At 45.4% G+C, this 21,834-nt stretch overlaps 1 protein-coding gene across 4 annotated transcripts in view; it reads right to left on the bottom strand.

Moving 5' to 3' along the window:
- Positions 1-7,869: 7,869 nt before the first annotated feature.
- The window catches only part of skd (mediator complex subunit skuld), a 159,061-nt gene continuing 145,096 nt past the window's right edge, over positions 7,870-21,834 (bottom strand). For all 4 annotated transcript variants that reach the window (XM_065427431.1, XM_065427429.1, XM_065427430.1 and 1 more), the window contains 2 exons: positions 21,311-21,429; positions 7,870-10,622 (listed from right to left, as the gene is read on the bottom strand). In XM_065427431.1, coding sequence (XP_065283503.1) covers positions 10,490-10,622; positions 21,311-21,429 — 252 coding nt within the window. In that variant the 3' untranslated portion in view covers positions 7,870-10,489. The remainder of the gene's footprint in view (positions 10,623-21,310; positions 21,430-21,834) is intronic.

Here is a 21,834-nt window from a genome sequence, read left to right as displayed (position 1 = left end):
AACACTTCGCTTCGAATATCGAATAATGATATGCACATGCATTTATTAGTAAGCTTCGTTATTTAACATGTTGGTATATCGCAGTTACATTGTCAACGGTAAAAATTTAGACTAAGTTGTTATATACTAAAAGATGGCAGAGAGTTTTGGAATAGAGGCCCCAATAGTTTGGGACCCCAGAGAGCTTTGCGGATGTTGGCGTCGAGGCACGCAGGAGCGAAGAGTTTTAGAATAGGGATTTGCGTTTGCTGAGAGCGTCTTGCGCTGACTGCGCCACTACACTCTAAACACAGTTGCACCCTCTGGGGTGTATATTTGTCCCACAACAATAATCGTCATCTGTCTTGCCCGCGTTTCCTTTCTTTAACGCTGCGAGCCCGGTACTTCCCAGTCACGAACGGCATGCGCGTTATCAGTGTGACGCAGCATTCTCGACAGGAAAGTAGCGAGCGCCGAGTTTTCAAGAAAGGAAACGCAAGCAAGGCAGATGACGATTATTGTTGTGGGACAAATATACACCCCAAAGGGTGCAAACAGTTTTTAGAGTGTACGTACGTACGTAGTGGCACCACGGCACCAAACTTGATGAGGTTTGTTGCATTGAAAATAAAAGCTTAAAATCTAGTGACTGTTGGTTTCGAATTTTTTTATTTAAGTAGTCAGTCTGCATCCTGTTATCGCCTGGCCGAGATATCTGGACTTCGCTTCAGTGTGTATGCGGACGATGTCACAATATGAACCAACGGGGGGCTCCGACGGTTACCAGTCCGATGTCATTCGATCCTTCAAGCCGGACTCTACACCACTGTCACATTTCTAAAGGAGGTAGGACTCGTGCCTTCTGCTGACAAAACTAACTTCCTAGTACTGGGCACGAAGGCAGCCCGTTCTGCCTCGCAATTTTCATTCACCTTTGATGGCGAGCAAATATCTCAGCAAGCTAGTGTTCGAGTTCTAGGCACCTACGTCGATGCAGATGGTGGCACAGCAACATGGCTTTGCAACATCACTCGGACCTGGCATCAGATACTCCACCTAATCCGCCGCATCGCGTCCAAAAACTGGGGAAGTGAGGAGCAAACTCTCCGTTGCCTCGTGACTGCTCTACTAATTTCACGTGCTGTATACCGCTATAACTTCTAGTCTTAGCCGAAAGCAACGACAAAAACTCGAATCGCTCAACCACGAAGCCATGAAGTCACCGGCCTGCCGCGTTTCACTTTTTTACACCGCCTTGCCCAAATGGCCCCGATGAATCCGATCGAGACTATAGCCGAGGCTGCCAAGCATCCACATCTGTCCCGACTAAGATCCACGATATCCGGTCGCAGCATCCTCTCGCTTCTTCATCTGCCAGTCCCGTTAACGCCTCTGCCCTCTCACTGCTCCGTGGGATTGTCCCCTGACCGGGGACTTTGCACCGATTTCCCAAAATGTGAATGCCGATCACACCGAGAGACAGATGTCTTACGGAAAGCGGCATGAAGCTGAAGTTCGCGACGCTCCACCCCATCACCACGCTGTGTCGACACCGACGCCGCTCTCAGTGACGAAGCTTCAACCATAGCGTACTAGTGGCCCACGTACCGCCACGGCCTATTAGCCCCGAGAACGAACACGAGCGGCGCTGCGAGCGCCGCTCGCGTGACGTCAGGGCACGGACTCGCGCCTGTCGTCTGCTACAGTTCGCGCGTTGTACGGGCACTTTCTGCGGTGTTTTCGTTTGTTCGCCCTCGTTCTCTCTGCTTGTATACTTATGGTGGTCGTCTCAAATATATTTTTATGACGTCTTCCTTTGCGAACATTTATTCAAAGAGCTAATTTCTTAGACAACAATGCAGCTCTCGAAGGCAACGCTACAGTGCCAGCCGAAGCGACGCAGACCAGCCCATTGCGGGTTTTTCATACGCGGATAGACAATCGCAAAAGCATAGTCTATAGGAATCCAGTTATGATACCATACCTGCCGCGGTGCAACAAGTATGTCACAAAGCTGGCTATATATGACTTCTACAGCAGTTACGTTGATTTTATTCCGCTAAAACAGGTTTGCTCACGACGAGTAGTTCATGGTATAATATCGAATTCTTGCATTTCCTCACAGAAGCGCTCGGCAGTAGCACGGTGACTTAACTAATACTAGAGCTTAGATTCTACACGCCTCACTTGCTTCTTTAACTGCTTGTCAACATTAGGCGGTTCTTCACGTGTTTATTTTTTTTTAAGCGGCGGAAATTTGAAGTAAAGTTAATGAAGGCTTACAGCTATTTACAGAGTACAAATAGGAATGTACCAATGTATATTCCCTTTTCCGTGCTACACGTTCAACTCACCTCTTTAGAGCGCGTTTGTTAATGATTAATAATGCATGTTATGTTCCTCTTTTTTTGTCTATGTTACCAAGTGTATATCATTTATTTATTTCAATGCCGCAGTGTGTTTTGCATTGTTATCGTGGAAATATTTCACTGTGCTTTCATATATTGTATAACTGCAATGTTTTATGGCCACTATATAAATGTAATTTATATGGCGCTTGATGTGTTACCCCATGTAGCCTTATTGTACCTAAGAGGGTGAGATTACCTCAAGCAGCGTCTGTGCGGCTTTTTTCCCTCATCTACCTCCATTTACCACTCCTCTGTACATGTGTGTGTGTAAATGGAAATTAATAAATCAAATCAAACTCACTTGAGAAATTTACTGGTGCTTGTTGCTTGAGGAATATACATGACGAATCTGTTTGGCAAACTGACACAGGCTGCTCGGCCCATTTTTTTTAGTGAAGTATGCCTGCTGGACCGCATAGCTGCAGCCAGAAAGCAGTCGAAGCGTCAATGACTAGTAGTATGGGACATATTGAAGATATCGAAATTCCCCCTGTGGAGGGTCAGAAATCAAGTGAAAGTATATGCAAGGCTTGTGGTTCTTTCTTTATGAATGTTTGCGATTGGATTGGAGCAAACTTAAATTAGCCTGCAAGGGTCTCTTTTAAGTACCGACGAAGCGAATAGTTATCCGTTTGTACAATTAAATAACGCTGGATCGAGACATGGTGAGACAAAAGGTGCTTGAATTTTCCTTTTGTAGGCAATCTAAGCTGCGTAGTAGTAGCTCGAGAATACTTTAGCCATTCCAGTTGGCGCTGTAAAAAAATGCTTTATGGTTTTAATTCGAAGTTGAAGTGAACTGATGGGTTTCGCGAACATAGCGTGCCTCGCCATACGGACAGTCGATTGCTACCGTTACGTGATCAGGGGTGTGCCATATTGTCGATAAAGGCTACTGAGGGCCACTATGGTACATTTCATCACTTTCAATTGAGTGGCTGTCGATCTAAACAACGAAACTTTTCTCTCAGGTGATTGCTACTATGCTGTTTGTGAATTAACTATGTAAATACTCTACATGACACGCCGTCGTGTTAGCAGCCATGAGCAATTCGTTTTTTGGAGGCCTGTTTCAGAGGGGGATGAAAGTAGCAGCAAACATTTTCATAAGAAATGCGCGCCTAACTATTTTTTTACGCATTAATGAATGGCCATATTTGAATAGAACAACACAGCAGAGTAATAGGAATCATGATGATAGCTTCGCTGGGCAGTGTCTTTCTAACATCGGATAACATGTTGACGCCAATTACCAAATTTTTCTTCCACGTAAAATGCAATACCTCTCATAGCTAAATACTAAAGGAATGTTAAGTGTTCAGCGAAGCATCATATTCAACTTCGCGCGTTGAATTTGCAGATATTCTTTTTTTAGACAAAATTTACCGATAGACACGGCGCATATATGCATTGCAAAAACTTGTAGACCCCTTTAACGCTACTTAGCTTGCGATATCCAAGTCGCAAAGTTTCTCGACTCACACGCTTTTGAAGAAGAAACTGTGGTTAAGGTATTGCAGCTGAAAGAAGCCGACTTATTCTTCAATACCTACGGCTCGAGCCACCTATACGCCAAGCATACACGAAGGGAACGAGCGCGCGCGGCAGCCGAGCGAGCCGGAGCGAGCGGCGTCCTGGCCGTGACGTCACTCGCGAGAGGGCGCCATTCCTCTTTCTCGGGGCTAATACTCTTCCTGCCGCCCTGCCTGCAACGACCTATTACCAGCGGAACTAGCTGCGATATCCGCTGCACGTGACGTCGTCCTTAAGCCTCGTTTTGCTGCCTTCAAGCATCACACTGTTTATACAGACTCACAGGCCTCCATAAAGGGCTGCGCCCAGCTGGACTCGCGCAATGGTGGTGTCCACTCGACACACCGGGCGATGCGAATCGCCGACGAGGCTCTCCACACTGTCCGCCTCGCATGGATAGCAGGTCACGCTGGGGTCGCTGGCAATCGAATGGCCGACTCTCTGGCAAGGGAGCTTCTTTCCTGCCCCTCAGAGACTCGGCCACAAGTGCCTGACGACTCATACCTCATCGACCCGGGCACAGTCCTGGCAGAGGCGAAGGCGATTCGAAGGGCTGCGCTCCGGAACATCCTCCCTGAAAATCCTACACCTTTGCCGGTGAAATTTACCCGTGCTGAAGCCATATGCCTGCGACGCATCGTCACTGAGACAGCAGTGACACCAGCGCGCCGCGCCAGGATGCGCCTCCAGACCTGGCAATCAGCCACTTGCAATTCCTGTCCAGGGAACCAGCTGCTGGATCAGCGACATATACTCTGGGGCTGCTCGGTTCTAGCCGAGTACCGTTGAAGAGCGATAGCCACCCTCCCGCCTACTCCCGAGGCCCCAGGATTTGGAGGCCTGGCGCCTTCCCACTGGTCCCCCCGAGGGCCGGCGCCTCATATTCCAGTCATTACTCCGATTTCTACAGTACTTAAAAATGGTCTGTAATATCTGAACTAACCTTCCCCTTCGTGCCCCCCCCCGCCCTGATAGACCACTTCCTGGGGGCGGAAACGTTTTATGGTTATCTTAATAAGCGTTTTAACGACACATCCAACCAAAACGAAGTTGTGCTGTACTTTTTTTCTATGGCCGTTGCTTAGAAAAGAACTCCAGGGACATTGTATTTTATTTTTCACGTTTTGTGCCACATACAAGCAGGACTTAATTCTGCAGCACAGCTTGCGCATCGCTGCATGGATGGGCGACATGGGTGTGCGTTGGGGAGCTGGCATGTATTCGCATAGCGAGGCCGCGTAGACGGTCATCGCTGCTGAGAATTGACCCAATGATAATGCTCCAGGAAGGAGCATTATCATTGCTTTTGTATTCTTTTGCGCAGTCGTTCGCATCCCCTTTCGCTACGCTCCAAGTGCACCCTCGCTGTCTGCAAACCCGTGCCCCTGCACATTCACACCGAAAGGGGAGCATCTAAGCGGCCCAGCGGATTTTCAACGCGGCGAGGCGGTGAGCGCGCGCGCCTGTTCACACCGGACGGCTTGCGTGGCGGCCCGCGCCGCAGAGGAGGCGGAGCATCTAGCGTTTTCGTGGCGCCATCTCTTGGCACCGGTCGTCCATCCTCAACGCGCGCGCTCGAGCGCCGTCACCGCCGTCTGGCGTTTTGATTGGTCGCGGGAAAGCGGAGGGCTCCGGCGGGCGGAAAAAAATCGGTCCGCGAGCAATCGGGCTCGCCGCCTCGTTTTCCGCCCGCTTTCATCCGCCTGGCGAGGAGGTTGGCCCGCTTTCTGCTTGCCCGCGTTCCGCTTTGGCCGCTCCGCCTTCGGTGTGAACGTGCCTTAAACTGAGGCTGGTTTTATTAATTTTTTAGGGCTTGTTCACACAGGCGATTAACAGAGGTCGCGCGACCTATCGCAACCAAGGATAGAGCGACTCACGGCAACTGACATTCACTCCGGAAAGCGTGACCAGCCCGTTGCCAACCTGAAATGTTTCGCGAATGTTTCCGGTTCGATGACAGGCTCGTAGACACTCACGTGCAAGGGCTCTTACCTATCTGCGCTGCCTAGCATGCAGTCTAGTGCAGACTCGCTCTTGTGCAAATAAATTACTACAAGTTACAATTACAATGTCTCCTCGTACTGCTATCGCCACGTAACATAAGTGTCAGCTATGCAGACATCCTGCTCCTATGGCTCTGACTGGTTCAGAAGCTTTGCGGCTTAAAAATCGAGTGGTGAGCAACTGACCTAAAACAGTTGGGGTGCTCACTAGACGATGTCATATGTGATGGGGCTTGGGCTTTTGTGAAATTGCAACTACAATTACAATACGTCTCCTTATACTGCTATCGCCGCGTAAAATAAGTGCCAGCATATGCAGATGTCCTGCTCCGTGCGTCTGATTGGTTCAGAACCTTTGCGACCAAAAAATCGAGCAGTGAGCGACTGACCCAATACAGTTGGGGTGCTTCACTGGACATGTCTCAGGCGGTGGGGCCTGGGCGCCTAGGATATGTTGGTGTGTATGTCTTCAGAAAGGCAGGGAAAAAACTGCAAAAACGCTTGCCCTACACTCATAACCACACGGGAGAAAGCAAGCACCAGCGTAATGACAGCACTGCATAATTAAGCAGACAGTTGCAGAAGGCGCACGCACCATTGGTTGTGTACGTATTAGGCAAATGCTCTACGTGGCCCTTCTCTCTTTTTCTTCCTTCAAATTTTGGCACGTACCCACGAAGGGGATTGGCCATGGTTCTGTGCACTTTGTTACATGCCACTGCATTCTTTTTTTTTATCTCTTTCGTATCTGCACTGCTATGTTCACCCTACTTCTTCCATTTCTGATAATCTTGTTACAATATCTGACAAAATAGCATTTTCCTGGAACGCATTTTCTGAGCTATAGCGAGTATATGACTCAGCGCAAATTAAAGGGATAACAGATCAACACAAAATCAATTCAGCATTCTTTAAAATCTCAATCTCCATAGTAAAATGCTGATTAGGAACGTATAAATGAAGAGCTAAACTTAGCCGTACAATTTCATGTTGAAACCCATGTGAGAGTATGTCAGTGAGAAATCACGGATTGCAAAGTACTGTACTCTTATTTTCTGCACTTTGCATCTTTTAAAGACCAACTGCAACGAAACTTTGGCTAAATTTGTTACAAATTAGTATATACCACTGATGCAATTTTCACAAAGTCGGAGGGCTGTTAATTGTACAGTTTTCCTGTTAGCAACCTTTAAACAGCCCCTTAGCAGATGACCCCTGCGCCTGGTGGTTGTCGCTACGACGCAAGTCCCAGCACACCGCCTCCAAGATTCTTCAGTGCGCCGCCTTAACTCGGAGGCCACGCCAAGGAGCTGTGCGTTCTAGCGCATGCGTCACTTTCGGCGAGCAGTAATTACACCGTTTTTTTTTCTCTCTCAGTAACCAAAACGGCTATTTATGCGAGCTTCCTTGTGACGCTTCTGCTCGTATTTTAAATGCCAAGTTTGCACGTGGTCTGCTCTTTATTTTCTTACTTGGTCCAAAATTTTGTTGCAGTTGGCCTTTAAGTACAGGAAGAGTTCTTAAAAGATTGCTAAGCTCAGGGTTTGGACCCTTTAGAGGGCAAGGTAATCCTTCACAGGGAACCATTCCCAAGCAGACACCGACAGAACCTATTGCCGCATGGAGGTGGTGTGTGAACTTTCAAGGTGCCAAGGGGGCACTTTCAACCATCTTAAATTTTTGAATGTCTGCTTGGTTTATTAAGTCTCTCCCCCAACAGAAAAAGTGGCCTTTCTGCTATTGCAGAAGTGCACAATTTACTATATGTAGTATATGCTTTTGATTAAGGTTAGTATGAGTGTTTCCTGCATAAAGCAGTTGCCATGTTTTATGCCATTTTACTGCACGTTAGCCGCATTAACTGATAGTCGTCAAGCCAACAGGAGTGGCCGGAAGCTGACATAGAAAAGGCAGTAGAAACAAACTGTGGCAGGCGCCAGGACTTCTCTTAGTTACAAGGTTTTAATCAACATTCTTCATAAAAGTGTACAATTCAAGACGCTGCACAGCACAGTTGGGCCATGTAAAAAGGATCTAAAATGAGCTAAGGCTGTACACTCTTTTCTTTTATACACAACACTGCTGGCCCACGCACGCACACACACATGCACATGTGCACACACACACACAAACACACATGCCTGCCATAGTGCTTCCTATGTACACATTTCACAAGAGCAGCGTAGCATCCACTCCGGCTGACTTGGTGTGCATGAAGCCCCTTGTTTTCTGTTTTATTTTTACATAAATGTCTTCTGTCGCCCAAATAGGTTGTCATGTGTACCTCGTATTTATATGTATTTATAGTATTTTATATTTATATATATATATATATATGTATATACTTATATATTTATAATATGTATAATATATAACAAGGCTAAGTAGATACATTGCTCTTCAAACCACAGTAGATACAAAAAATAAAAGGAAAACACCCACTCTTCACCAAAATGGCTGCGTTATTTACAGGCACAATAAATAGATTCACAGAAGAAAAAAAAAGGCACAACAAAAAAGACCACGACTTCCTGTCCCCTTTTCATTAAATAGTATACACATTCACAGTAATGTACAGCTGAGCTCGTGGGAGAAGGGGGTATACTGGGAGGAAAAGGAGAAATTCTGTTATATACAGCACGGTTGACATGTTCTCACACGTCCATCTTGTTAGCCCTTGTCAATATTAACCACGAACTGGGTTTTCAATATCCATAATCAACATATCTATAGCTAATTCGTTCCACAGCATGCTGCACTGAGCTCAATGCATGATCGTTTGGCTTCATGCACTACTAAAGCTCCCCTCCCCATTTTTTTTTCTGCGGTTCTCTTGCTGATATGTTGACTTGACTGCAGTACTTTTCATATTACCAGTCAATGTGAGGCACGATGCCTTCTTGCTCTAGCTAAAAAATTCTTTGCCACACACAATCTATGTGATCCTCAAACAATGTATAATACTCTGCATGAGAGTTAGTCTAACAAAAAACTATTTCAGAAGCTACCAGCCAAGTCATCACCCTTGAGAGACTAAAGAAAGAAGCCCTAGCTAAGCTCAACAAAGCTTCCTTCTTGGCAACAAATGTTGCGCAGTGACACAACAATGCACCTTAGAGTGAGCACAAAGAAAGAAGAAAAAAATGTAGGGGAGGGAGAGGCTCAGACAAAACACTTCTTCAGCCAGTGAGAGCAACAAGCAATTATGCTACTGTTGCTTACCTAGGTGCTCTTGGTAGTGTACATATATTATGTGGATATATTAACAATGGAGCTGATGTTCAAAAAGACAGCCTTAAAAATGAGCAAATTAAGAACATGCTTTTTCACTTCCCTCCTCCCTGCAGTAAACTTTGGAAAAGAGGCAGGAAACCATTTTTCTTTTTACATTTGTACAGGAGATGCTGCATCCTCAGCAAGAGTATGAAACAAGTGCATTGAAGGAGCAAGGGCAAACGGGAAAAGACAAACAAACAAACATAGGTAGCAAGCACCGAGTGCTCATAGGTGAGAGAATCACAAATAGAAACAATGCCACCAAAATAACAGACTGTGAAGTATGTGGCGATGACAACTGTAATGCATGCAGTCATAATGAACGTACGCAACTGTGGATGACATTCCATTCGCAATGGAAGCAGCTGCCGCTGACTCACTTTTCCCTGAGAGTAGCAACAGAACCATTTCATACATATGGATGCATGTCACAATGGGGCGTAAGGTATTGCTTCGTTGACTATGGCCCCCCCATGCATAACATAGCATGGTTTGCGCTGCACTGGTAGCCTTCTGAATAGCAGCCAAAGATTAAGGTTGCCTTCTCTCTTTGGCTTTTCATTTGGAGGTAAGAGTGCGCTTTTCCATAATGTACTACAATAAGAACTCTCTTGTGGTGTACATTCTAATGACTACGAGAGACCCAGTGTGCACTGCACGAGTAAACAGATTGCCTTGTGCATGTACAAGGAGCGCCCATCTCTGTGACACTGCTCTTTAGTATTTCCCTAACTAAAACCGGTATTGCTGGTCAACCCATACCATGCTTGTGAAAGACACTAATACAAACTAGTTTGTTATCAAAAGCAGCACCTCTTGCCATAGACCGAAACAAATAAAGCAGGAAGATAGGAGGAGAAGCCATCAAGTCTTGGCCCCACAGCAACCAGAAACATAATATCACGTTAAAGTTTTTCAATTCAGCTAACAGCATTCGCACAATTCGAAATTCTCTCCAAGAGCTGTGACAACAAACACAATGTCAACCAAGATGCACGCGTGTTCACATGGTGAAAGAAGCAGTCAAAGCAAAAAGCACAGGTACCGGTTCAGGGACTGAGGATGGCAGCATCGGTATGATACATAACAACAACAACAAACAACACGACGTGATGGCAGCGCTCACAGGATGGGAGAGAAGAAACAAAATTAAAACACTTTCCCTCCTTGCACCGGCTGTATCTGCCCATTTCCGCATAAAGGTGCACTTGCACCAGCACCAGTCTTCTTTTTTACACACCAGAACGCTCACAGCCTTAGATGAGACAAAGTTAGATAACTGCTCTCTTACAGCAGCACCTCCACAGCATGGTAGAGCTTCATTAGGTTTTGGATGTGTAGCGGCAGGCAAGACTGCCTGTCGTGGCTGTGTGGGTCCAGGGAGAGCCACGACAGTGTGTTGTAGCCTTCCAGCACGTACCTGCAATCAGTTACCCAATATTTCGCGGTCAGAACAGGAATGGCATAAACACAGGACACTTAGCACCATGACGCATACTACAATACTAATTAGCAAGAAATGTGGTGCCACTGTTGCATACACAGTTGAAGCACTTTTGAACGCTTATAATGAACACAATAGTCCACGAAAATTGGTCGTTATCAATCAATCAATCAATCAATCAATTAATCAATCAAATGTTTTATTTCCAACAAACTTGTTGGGGGTCCTCCAGGCGAAAAGCTGCGACATACAGCTTGAATGTGCCTGAAGGCCCTCACATGGCAGCAGTACAAATACAAATACAATATACAAATACAATACAACGTATTGTTACAAATACAATGGGTTACATTTACAATAATTACAAAGATCACATTTCAAAAATTTCTTTACAAAAATATGCTCTAAGCTGTTTTCGAGTCAAGGTATTTGTCATAACAATTTCTTTCCCAAATTTATTTAACAGTGAAGGTAGCGTGTGTCTTAGCGACTGCATGAGGTAATTTGTACACCTGTACGGTACTAACCACCTGTCTTTGCTGCGGGTACGCGCATCAGTCCTGTCATATTCAAGTCGTGACGTATTTTTTTAAAATATTTGAAACTTTTCGGAGCCGAAGCAAAAAGAATACAGTAGCCTGTATTCGTAAATGTTAGTTACTTGTATTATGTTATAACTTTCAAAAAGTTGCGCAGTAGAATGGAAATAAGGTACATTCGCTACATGTACGTTATTGAAGTGCTCGTTTTTGAAGTTGAAGAAGTGCATGAAGATTACGTTTCGTGGTGGTAGCCCATACTAGCGCACAATAATTCAGATGCGATTGAAACAAGGCATAATATGTGTACAACTTTACTTTCTCTGGAAAAAAATGACGGCAACGGGACAATGCACCTGCGGCAGATGACAATGATTTCATAATTTGTTCAATGTGATATGTCCAGTTCATATCTTCTGACAGCGTTATGTCAATAGTTATGTTATGTCATGTTATGTATGTTATGTTATAGTTAGTTATGTTATGTTAGGTTATGTCAATAGTTCGTTATATGTGGACTCACCCTTCACAAATGTGCAAAGATGAACAACACTGTAGTTGTTCGGCAGTTACGATTCAACACCACTTTGGTCCAAAAGTAAGATATTATTTCCAGAACCTTATTTTTTCGTTCCTGGCACTTTTACATATCTAATTTCAAGTTTCCATTCAAAGATCATTAAAAGCGCAAAATGCAGCGTTGTAGCCCCTTCGAAACCGTACCTGCGCCCGGTTCCGATCACCTGTCATTTCAAAACTGTGAGCACATCCGGCAGCATTTTTTGCTGCAAGTGTGATATATCTTACTATCAGCTGGACGCACGCATTCTGCATACAATAGTGAAGCGTTCTGTTTGGCTGAAGGCGAAAACTACTGTGGCGTGCTGGCACTTTCCAAAAGACTTGCCATTACAGCTGCAGCATCGGCCACACGCGTGCCGAGAGCCATGAAGTCACGTTTTTCTTAAGTTGAGATTAGAACTGGTGCGGCTTATACACTGCTAAATAACGGCGACGTCCTCTGTTACAGTCAAACCCCGTTACAGCGAACACCACATTAACGAACATTTCAGATTAACGAACTTTTATGAAATCCCGTGCCGACTGCTTATAGTTTCAATGTAAAAATATTTCACTACTACGAACTTCAGAATAACAAACATTTCAGAATAACGATCGTTATTTAATTTCCGTGTCATCTTAACAACACCTCAGTACTACGAACTCATATCCCGAAATGCGAGGATTCTTAGATTTCAGTGTATCCGTCACGGCAGTCGGAGCTCTAAGCTAGCAGACGACGCAGCGCGAAGAGCGGGCCGCCTTGCAACTTGCTTCCCGCAAAAACCTGAGATGGCGCGGAAGGAGAAAGATGCGGGCGGAGACTTTTTTTTTTTTCCCTTCTCCGTTGCGGAGGCAACGACGCACCAGGTTTTGTGAGTGGAGAGGCGGGGAGCATGGGCTCGTAAAACCTGAGACGGTGCGGCAGAAGAAAAAAAAAAGTAGTAAATAACGCTGAAGTGGGCTTTTTTTTTTTCCTGTTGCGGAGGTGACGACGCATCACGTTTTTCTTGCTTGTTTTCTCAGTTGTTCGCGCGCTGTCACCCGTATCAGGCCTGTCCATCTTGTTTTTCTTCTGGTTATATTATTGTGTTAGAAGTGCGTGCTGGCGTTCGCGTTGCCATGAGCTCAACAACTCTAAGCACGGCGAAGAAGCGAAAGCAGTTTTCTTTGAGCGAGAGAGTAGAGATTTTTCGCGAGATAGAAGACGGGAAGAAACAAACCGTCGTGGCTAAAGAACGTGGAGTGGTGCGGTCGACGATCGCCACGATTCTCAAAGATAAGGAGAAAATCTTTAAGCACCAGCAAGAATCTTGCTGCACGTTACGGCAGCACCCGAAGACCGCGACGAGTCCGTGTCGGCCACAGATGCGTTGGACTGCTTGCGAAAACTCCGCATATTTATAGCCAAACGCGGCACAGCGGCCGAAGGCGTGCATAAGAATGCGGATGGTCTGGAATCGTTCGTGCTGCAGTCTGTGCTGCACCCGTCAGAAGACGATCACGGACTATTTCAAATAAATGTGCCTTGTCTGACGATCACGTGTGCATTGTGCGAGAAACGAGTTCAAGGAGGTACCGTTTCAAAGGTAGGACGCTTGCGTTACTGAAATGCTATTGTTATGGCTAATTTTTGGGCTTTCACTATAACGACCTTTCAGAATAACGAACATTTTCCCGCGGTCCCCTGAAGTTCGTTGTACCGAGATTTCACTGTATAGAGGTCTCCCAGATAAGAAGCAATACGGGGTGGGGATTCCTAATCCATAAGGACATAGCGGGCAACATTGACATTCTACAGCATTAATGAGAGGGTAGCAGCAGTCGTAATCAAACTTAATAAGAGGTACAGATTAAAGGTAGTACAAGCCCACGCTCCAACATCCAGTCACGATGATGAGGAAGTAGATCAGTTTTATGAAGATGTTGAATTAGCGATGAGAAAAGTAGAAACTCAGTTTACTCTGGTAATGGGCGACTTCAATTCAAAAGTGGGAACAAAGCAGGCTGGCAAACAAGCAATTGGAAAATACGGCAACGATTCTAGGAAAGCTATAGGAGAGATGCCGGTACAATTCGCAGACAGGAATAAATTTCGAATAATGAACACCTTTTTCAGGAAGCGCAGCAACAGTAAGTGGACCTGGAAAAGCGCTAATGGTGAAACAAGAAATGAAATTGATTTCGTACTTTCTGTTGATCCCAGCATAGTGCAGGATGTAGAAGTGATAGGTAGGATAAGTGCAGTGATCATAGGTTAGCGAGGGCTAGGATTCACCTCAATTTGAAGAGAGAAAGGGTAAAATTGGTCAAAAAGAAACAGGTCAATCTAGAGGCAGTACGGGTAAAAGCAGACAAATTCAGGCTGGTACTTGCAAAACAAATATGCACCCTTAAACCAGAGAGATGAAGATGACATAGAGGCAATGAATGAAACTGTAACTAGGCTGGCTTCAGAGGCAGCCATTCAAGTGGGAGGCAAGGCTCCAAGGCAAACAGTAGGCAAGCTCTCTGAAGTAACAAAGGACTTAATAAAGAAACAACAAAGAATGAGAGTGGAAGACAGAATTCGCGGAACTGTCAAAACTGATTAAAAAGGCAAAAATAAGTGATATTCGAAACTATAACGTCAGAAAGACTGAAGAAACCGTAAAAAATGGACATAGCCTGAAATCAGTGAGAAAGAAACTTGGCATAGGACAAACCAAGATGTATGCACTGAAAGATAAGCATGGTAATATCATCAGCAATCTCGAAGATGTAGTAAAAGCAGCAGAAGAATTCTATACTGACCTGTACAGTATCCAGAGGAGTCAGGATACCTCAATTAGAAGCAGTAATGAACAGGATAAAGAAACTCCCCTTATATCTAGCGACGAGGTCAGAAGGGCCTTGCAAGACGAGAAATGACGAAGAGTGGCAGGAGAAGATGGAATAACAGTAGACTTAATTAAATATGGAGCAGACATAATGCTTGAAAAACTGGTGGCTCTTTATACTAAGTGTCTGTCGACCGCAAAGGTTGCAGATAACTTGAAGAATGCAAAGATTATACTAATCCACAAAAAGGGAAACATTAAAGAATTGAAAAATTATAGACCCATTAGCTTACCCCCTCCCAAATATTATATAAAATATTTACCAAAATAATCTCCAACAGAATAAGGGCAACACTGGACTTTAGTCAACCAAGGAAACAGGCAGGTTTCAGGAAGGGATTCTCTACAATGGATCACATCCATGTCATCTCTTTCCCTCTTTACTTCCCCTTTCCCTTCCCCTAGTGCAGAGTAGCAAAGCGGACGTTTTAACTCTGGTTAACCTCCTTGCCTTTCTCTCATTTGCAACTCTCTCTCTCTCTCTCCATGTCACCAATCAGGTAATCGAGAAATCCGCATAGTACAATCAGCCTCTATATATGGCTTTCATAGATTACGAAAAGGCATTTGATTCAGTAGAGATACCAGCAGTCATAGAGGCATTACGTAATCAAGGTGTACAGGTCGCGTACATAAATATCCTGGAAAACATCTAGAGATTTCACAGCTACTTTAATTCTCCACAAGAAAAAGTAGGAAGATACCTATAAAGAAAGGGGTCAGACAAGGAGACACAATCTCTCCAATGCTAGTCACTGCGTGCCTGGAAGAAACATTCAAGCTATTAAACTGGGAAGGTTTAGGAGTAAGAATCGATGGCGAATACCACAGCAACCTTCAGTTTGCCGATGACATTCTTCTATTCAGCAACACTGCGGACGAGTTACAATAAATGATTGAGGATCTTAACAGAGAGAATGTAAGAGTGGGGTTGAAGGTTAATATGCAGAAGACAACGATAATGATAAATAACCAGGCAAAAGAACAAAAGTTCAATACCGCCAGTAAACCTCTAGAATCTGTGAAGGAGTATGTTTACCTAGGTCAATTAATCACAGGGAACCCTTATCATGAGAAGGAAATTCATAGAAGAATAAAAATGGGTTGTAGTGAATACGGCAGACATTGCCAGCTCCAGACTGGAAGCTTACCATTATCATTGAAAAGGAAGGTGTACAACCAGTGTATTTTACCATTGCTGACATATGGGGCAGAGACTTGGAGACTGACAAAGAAGTTTAAAAACAAGTTAAGGACTGTATAAAGAGCGATGGAATGAAAAATGCTAGGCATAACCTTGGGAGAAAGAAAGAGAGCGGTTTGGATCAGAGAGTAAACGGGTATAGCCGATATTCTAATTGACATTAAGAGAAAAAAAATGCCGCTGGGCAGGTCATGTAATGTGAAGGTTAGATAACTGTTGGACCATTAGGGTTACAGAATGGGCACCAAGAGAAGGGAAGCGCAGTAGAGGAAGGCAGAACACTACGTGGGGCGATGAAATCAGGAAATTCGCAGGTGCTAGTTGCAATCGGTTGGCGCAGGACTTGGCGCAGTTGGTGCAGGTAATTGGAGATCACAGGGAAAGGCCTTCGTCCTGAGTGGACATAGCGTGGGCTGCTGCTGCTGATGATGAATTTGGGAGTCGGCGATGAATGATATGGTTTCGTTTCATGTACGTCGACGATATCTTCCCATCGGCAGTATGAATTACGGGGGGACGCGGCAACTGAAGTGGTAAAATTGTCAAAATTTTCAATTTTCCTTTTTTTCTTTTTTTCGGTCCTCAGATATGATGGGATGCTTGTTAAAATATTTCACCTCGTGGTGAAATGATTGCTCAGCTGTCTGTTGACGCAGCGCCGCCATCTGGGCATCATCGTAAAGAGGAGAGATTGGAGCTAAAAAAAGATAGCCAGAGCGATGTATTTCTCCACTGAAAAATAAACCAGCAAACGCAAGCGAAAAAAAAAAAAAGGGGGGGCAAATACGGCATTGCAATTGGTCACAGTAGTCCATGGGCACAGGGCACACTCCTATTGGCTGTTGTAGAGCTGAATTGCTGACGAACCTCTCAGCCGCATTTGAACAGCAGTGAGCTGCACGTTCCGATTAACATCATCGACGATCGTGGCAGCTTAACGCATGTGTTCTGTGATGAGTCCCAAAAGAATCAAGTTCCGAACGGCCCATGCATAAGGAATATCACAAAAGGCGTGGAACAGAGGGAGAGAACGGCTGGTAGAAGCAGATGCCGCTGAGCTTGTTGACGCGGCACAACCGGCAGATGTGGGCAACCGGGAAAGTGCATCCGCTTACGATGGTGAAGGTGTGCTCGCGTGCGAGCTACAGATTTAAGCTCCAGCTCACACCAATAAAGAGGTTGCGCAATGAAAGGATTAAGAGCGGCTGTTGCGAATCCGCTGTCATCTACCTCTACACGACACATCAAAAAGGCAACTAAGGTGCATGAAACTGCTGCAAGAAAGCGAAAAACTACATAGAAACGTAAAGAAAACGTGTCCTCACAAGCAAACGACTACATCCCAGGCGGGTTTTAGGTGCTCAAAGTAAATATTTAAACATTTATAACAAATGAAACTTTGAACTCCGTTTTCTTAGCTTTCATATTTTTTACAGTTGCTTTCAGTAATCCCAGTGCCATTTCACAACGAATGAATATAAAATCCTACTACCTTTTGCACTTATCCTACTGCCGTTTGCACTTAGATCCTGAAACATTGACGACTGCAATAAAGCTGTCCCTCTTTAACTGCACCTCATAAAAAAAATTTACGCTTTTTTTTTGCAAAAGTTGTTAGTAACACAATGTGCAGAGAAAAATTCAAAAAATATTTTATCCTCATTGCCGCATTTAAAAAATAAACCAATTGCTTTATCACACAGAATGGGCACTGTGAACATGTGTATGTGAGAATCTTGGGGAACTTATATGTCATTCATTAATTTGGGAATGACCATTGCAGGCAGCCAACTGTTCTAACTCGAAAACTATAATAGATAGCTCTTAACTAACTTAAGTTATGATATCAGCATAACAAATCGCACCTGCATGCCGAATTTCACCAATTTATTCACACAAAAGAAAGTATTCATTGCCACGTCCACCCTTAAAGGGACCCGGAAACGCTTTTGACGATTTTCTACAAACGTACTGAGTCGTTAGAGTAGGTCCTTCTGATCATTAATTGACACATCTAAGTGCTCTGCGTAAAGCGTGAAATTTATTATAAGGTTTTAAAAATGCACATCGCTGCCGATCGCAGCGCACTACTCGGCGGAATTTTAAGCCGCCCCTACCCATATGACCGAATTCACTCATATGACGTCAGTGGGGCGAGCTATCTGATTGGCTGACCAAGGCGCGTGATCGATAATTTTCCCAACTTTATGGTAAACAAATGATCTTCGTAATAGTTGGAATGTTAGTTAATTTGTTTTTATGAAAAGAAAGTAGCATAAAGAGAATGTACAAGAACGATTTTTCAGTACACTTAAGCACTTCCGGCACACAGCAAGTGTCGTCCGCTTGTGTTACAACGTACTCCATTTTGACGAGAGCTCCGCGGTCAGAGTTTGTCTCAGTCTTTTCGCGAGCACTATGATTCGACTTTGTTGCCTTGTGGACTGCAAACGTAGCGACTGGCAATATGTCAAGCTGCGACATCGTGTCCCTCTGCAAGGCAGCGTACGAGCGAACTGGCTGCTGCGCATCGGACTGCCGCTATACGATCGGCGTCAGGATTTGTGCGTTTGTGGCCGTCACTTTACACCGGAAGATTACTAACGCAATAGCGTTTTGCGAGTCCCGCATTGGGGCAAACATAAGCGCAAGGGGACAGGGTCTGGCCGCTTGACTGTGCCGTAACAGGATGAGCCGAGATGAGCAGAAGGGCAAATGTGAATGGTCTGCACGGTGCAGCCACCTGGTGGCATAGAACTCAACCATACACAGTAGCAGCAACGAAGCGTATTCTTCTTTGCTGCTAGTGCGTATTTTTCGCAGGAGTGTAATCATCAACACGTTGTTTTTATAAATGTTTAAAATGTTTTACACTTGGTTAGAGCAATATTAGCGCTTTGTTTGGCTGGTTAAGCGCTGCGCCAACAAGTTCCTGGACCGTACAGACCGATCATGCCGCTCACTTACGTCTACGCCAAAGTTCCTTCATCAGCTTGAGTTTATGCCTCCAGTCATTTGCCGAAATGACCAGCTTGCCTGTGGTTAACGGAATACCAGACACGTTCGGCACTACGACAGAATGCTCGCAACGCACGCTGCTTCGACAGCTCTCGCTTGGGGTTGACAGCCAAGCGGTTAGCGGAGAGGTATCGCGCGGGCGGGGGCGGGCTCCGAAACAACCGGAAGTGGACGATGTGACGTCGCATCGTGACGCAGTACCAGTGAAGGCGGAGCTTAGCCCCGCTCGCTCGGCGAACGAGTTGAGGAGGAAAAGCGTGGCTGGGGAGGAGGGTAACTTCTAATCGCTTGTAGCTCCATTAATATGTAACGCTTCACTTAAATTGTGGTGCGAATGTTATACTTAAGCTGTACCCTATGCGTGTACAAAATTTGTCCGAACCGTTTCAGGGGCCGTTTAAGCAAAGTCAGCAGCAATGCCTTTGCGCGTACTCCACCTCTGTGGCTGATAGTGTCGCTCCCACTAAGATGATGCTATCATGAAAAAACCAGCAGCGGGGAGAAAACGCTTCGTCTGCCTCTCGTTCTAAGGAGTCGCTGAAACTCGAGATTATGCAACCTCCAATACTAAACGTGCAGGAAGACAGCTTACATGATGCCACGCCGTCTTGGCACGCCCACTCTTTGCACATGTGGCAGATTTCTTCTAAAGCAGGGTGCACGGCTGCGTATGCGCTAAGCCATGCGCAGCCACAGCTGAGACACAGGCCAGAAATCTCAACGCACTCCAACCTCCGCCTCTTACGCGCGCTCGACTGCATTACTACGTGCTCCCCCCCCCCCTTTTCCTTCTCTCACTAGGGCATGCGGCCATCGTGAAGCCACCATCTTTCTTTTCTCACCCTCACGCCTAGGATGAAGTGTGCGGGGCATGATAGGATCTTATCACACTTGGACTTCACAGGGAAGATGATGTGGCTCCACTTTTGTGGTTGCTCTTGTCGTGCCGCATGTGATTTGAGAGGTGCATTTGCAAGCAGCAGCTTGTAATTCAATCATTTGATTATCTGCATTCGTGGAAGTTTTCATTTATTGTCTCGGCATTCCTTTGCGGAGGAAGCGAAATTTCGTTATACAGTCGCCGACTGTTTATTCGGACCTCACGGGGACTGCGAAAATGTCCGAATAAACAGGTGTCCGAAAAAGCAGATTAAGAAAAAAAAATGAAATCCTTTATTTCCACGCACTTATTTGGGCTCGGCAGTAGGCTTGGAAGAAATCGTGAATGTGCCGCTGCACGCTGTTCCGTTTACGCGCAATCAGATAAGCCTGAATCTCGGAGAGGGTCGTACGGTCACTATTGGCGGCTGAAAGCACAGTCACTGCTTGTACACGCTCCGCATGCGACGGCAGCGTAGCACATGGTGCGTCATCTTCCGACTCAAAGTCATCGTCCGGCAGTGCAGCAGAAACCTGACGAATGATCTTGCCGTCGTCGCGTTCTGCGCATGTCAATACAGCAGTGTCAGCACCTATGAAACTGTCAAATGAGACGGTGTCTGGAATCGCAATGCAACCACTGCGCAGGTCTCGGCAGAACATTTTCCGCGTCAGTAGAGAGCACATTGGAAGACGACAAATCTTAGGTCCCCCGGCACCCCGCTTGCCGGCATTCCCCAGTGCAGTCTGCGCGGGCACTGTCGGCGCCATTAGACCCTTGACGCGATGTTTACGTATGCCGCGTTGGATCACCGAAACCTCGACACAGCACACAAAGCAAACACCACCGTGCCGACACCTGTCGCGCAAACGAAAAACGCGACCTGCTCGCAGCGTCTTGCGCGACGAAACAAACCGGCTGCTGGATTGTCTTGACGTGGCTTACTAAGTTGAAACCGGAACTGCTGCAGAGCCGCTCTATCTAACCAGACAGAAACGATGATGATGAGCGGGGATTTCCACTAGCGCCACTTTGTGGGGCAGCAAGGAAGCTCCGTTCAAAACAAACATGGCGTTCAGCAAGTCAAACCATGCACCGGTCAGAGTCGGTGCATGGTGCTCTCGATCAAGTTGGCTCAAGGAGTGTCCGAAAAATCAGACGAGAGGTTGCAAGGTGTCCGAACTTTCGGCAGTTGTTATACATTATGGTCTATGGGGAGAATGGCGGTGCTGCGAAGCTGACCGAATAATCGGGCATGTCCGAATTTTTGGAGTCCGGAAAATCGGTCGGCGACTGTATTGAAATTGCATACAAACACTTCGTTATATTGAAGTCCTAAATACATGGCGTTTTCTCTGGACAAGAGGTTATGAAAAGTTAAATACTACGTTATATCGAGGTTTAACTGCGTAAACAATTATTGTGTGTTGAACGAACAGCTGTAAAATTCCCTGGAAAATTTTTTTCTATTTCTATTTTATATATCAAATTACCTATATAACGAACTTTCATGTGATCCCCTTGAGATTCAATATATTAGTGTTCGAGTGTTTAAACTGATACATATGAAGGTCTTTCCTTACCGTAGCACATCAGTGGTCAAGTTTGAGTCAAGCGGGTGGTAGTTGCGCATGTGTGTATTTCCATGTAGAATGTCATCGTGGTTCTGGTGCACGGTGGGGCAATGCAGAAGCAGGGCACTCTGTTGAAAAGAGAATGGCCAAGACAAAAAATGAGCTTACAATGCTAAAGAAACCAGTCACAGTTCAAAACAATCGCAACAGATGAAGCGGCAGTCAGATATCACAAGAGACGGTGGCTTCACCACGTTGGCACTTCATATATGGCCGAAGTAGAGCAGGACGAAGAAAACTCACAAGAAAGGTTGAGGCAGAATGCACGCATTGTCTTTCGTGTATCCTTAGCCATTCTCAACAATTTTGGCAAAAAGAATGATGCTCAACAAAAGAGCACTGAAACTTTTGTTGCAGTTAATGACAACATGCTGCTAAGCTTTGGTGTAAAGGCGTTAGTAGTGATGCAATTACAAAAATAGTGTTGGCTCCTTCATTTTTTTTTTTTCTCGATCTGATGATGTTATGGTGGA

The sequence above is a fragment of the Dermacentor albipictus genome, chromosome 2, assembly GCF_038994185.2.
Source record: "Dermacentor albipictus isolate Rhodes 1998 colony chromosome 2, USDA_Dalb.pri_finalv2, whole genome shotgun sequence".
NCBI classification, from domain to species: Eukaryota; Metazoa; Arthropoda; class Arachnida; order Ixodida; family Ixodidae; genus Dermacentor; species Dermacentor albipictus.
This window is presented reverse-complemented; position numbering and strand designations above follow the sequence as displayed.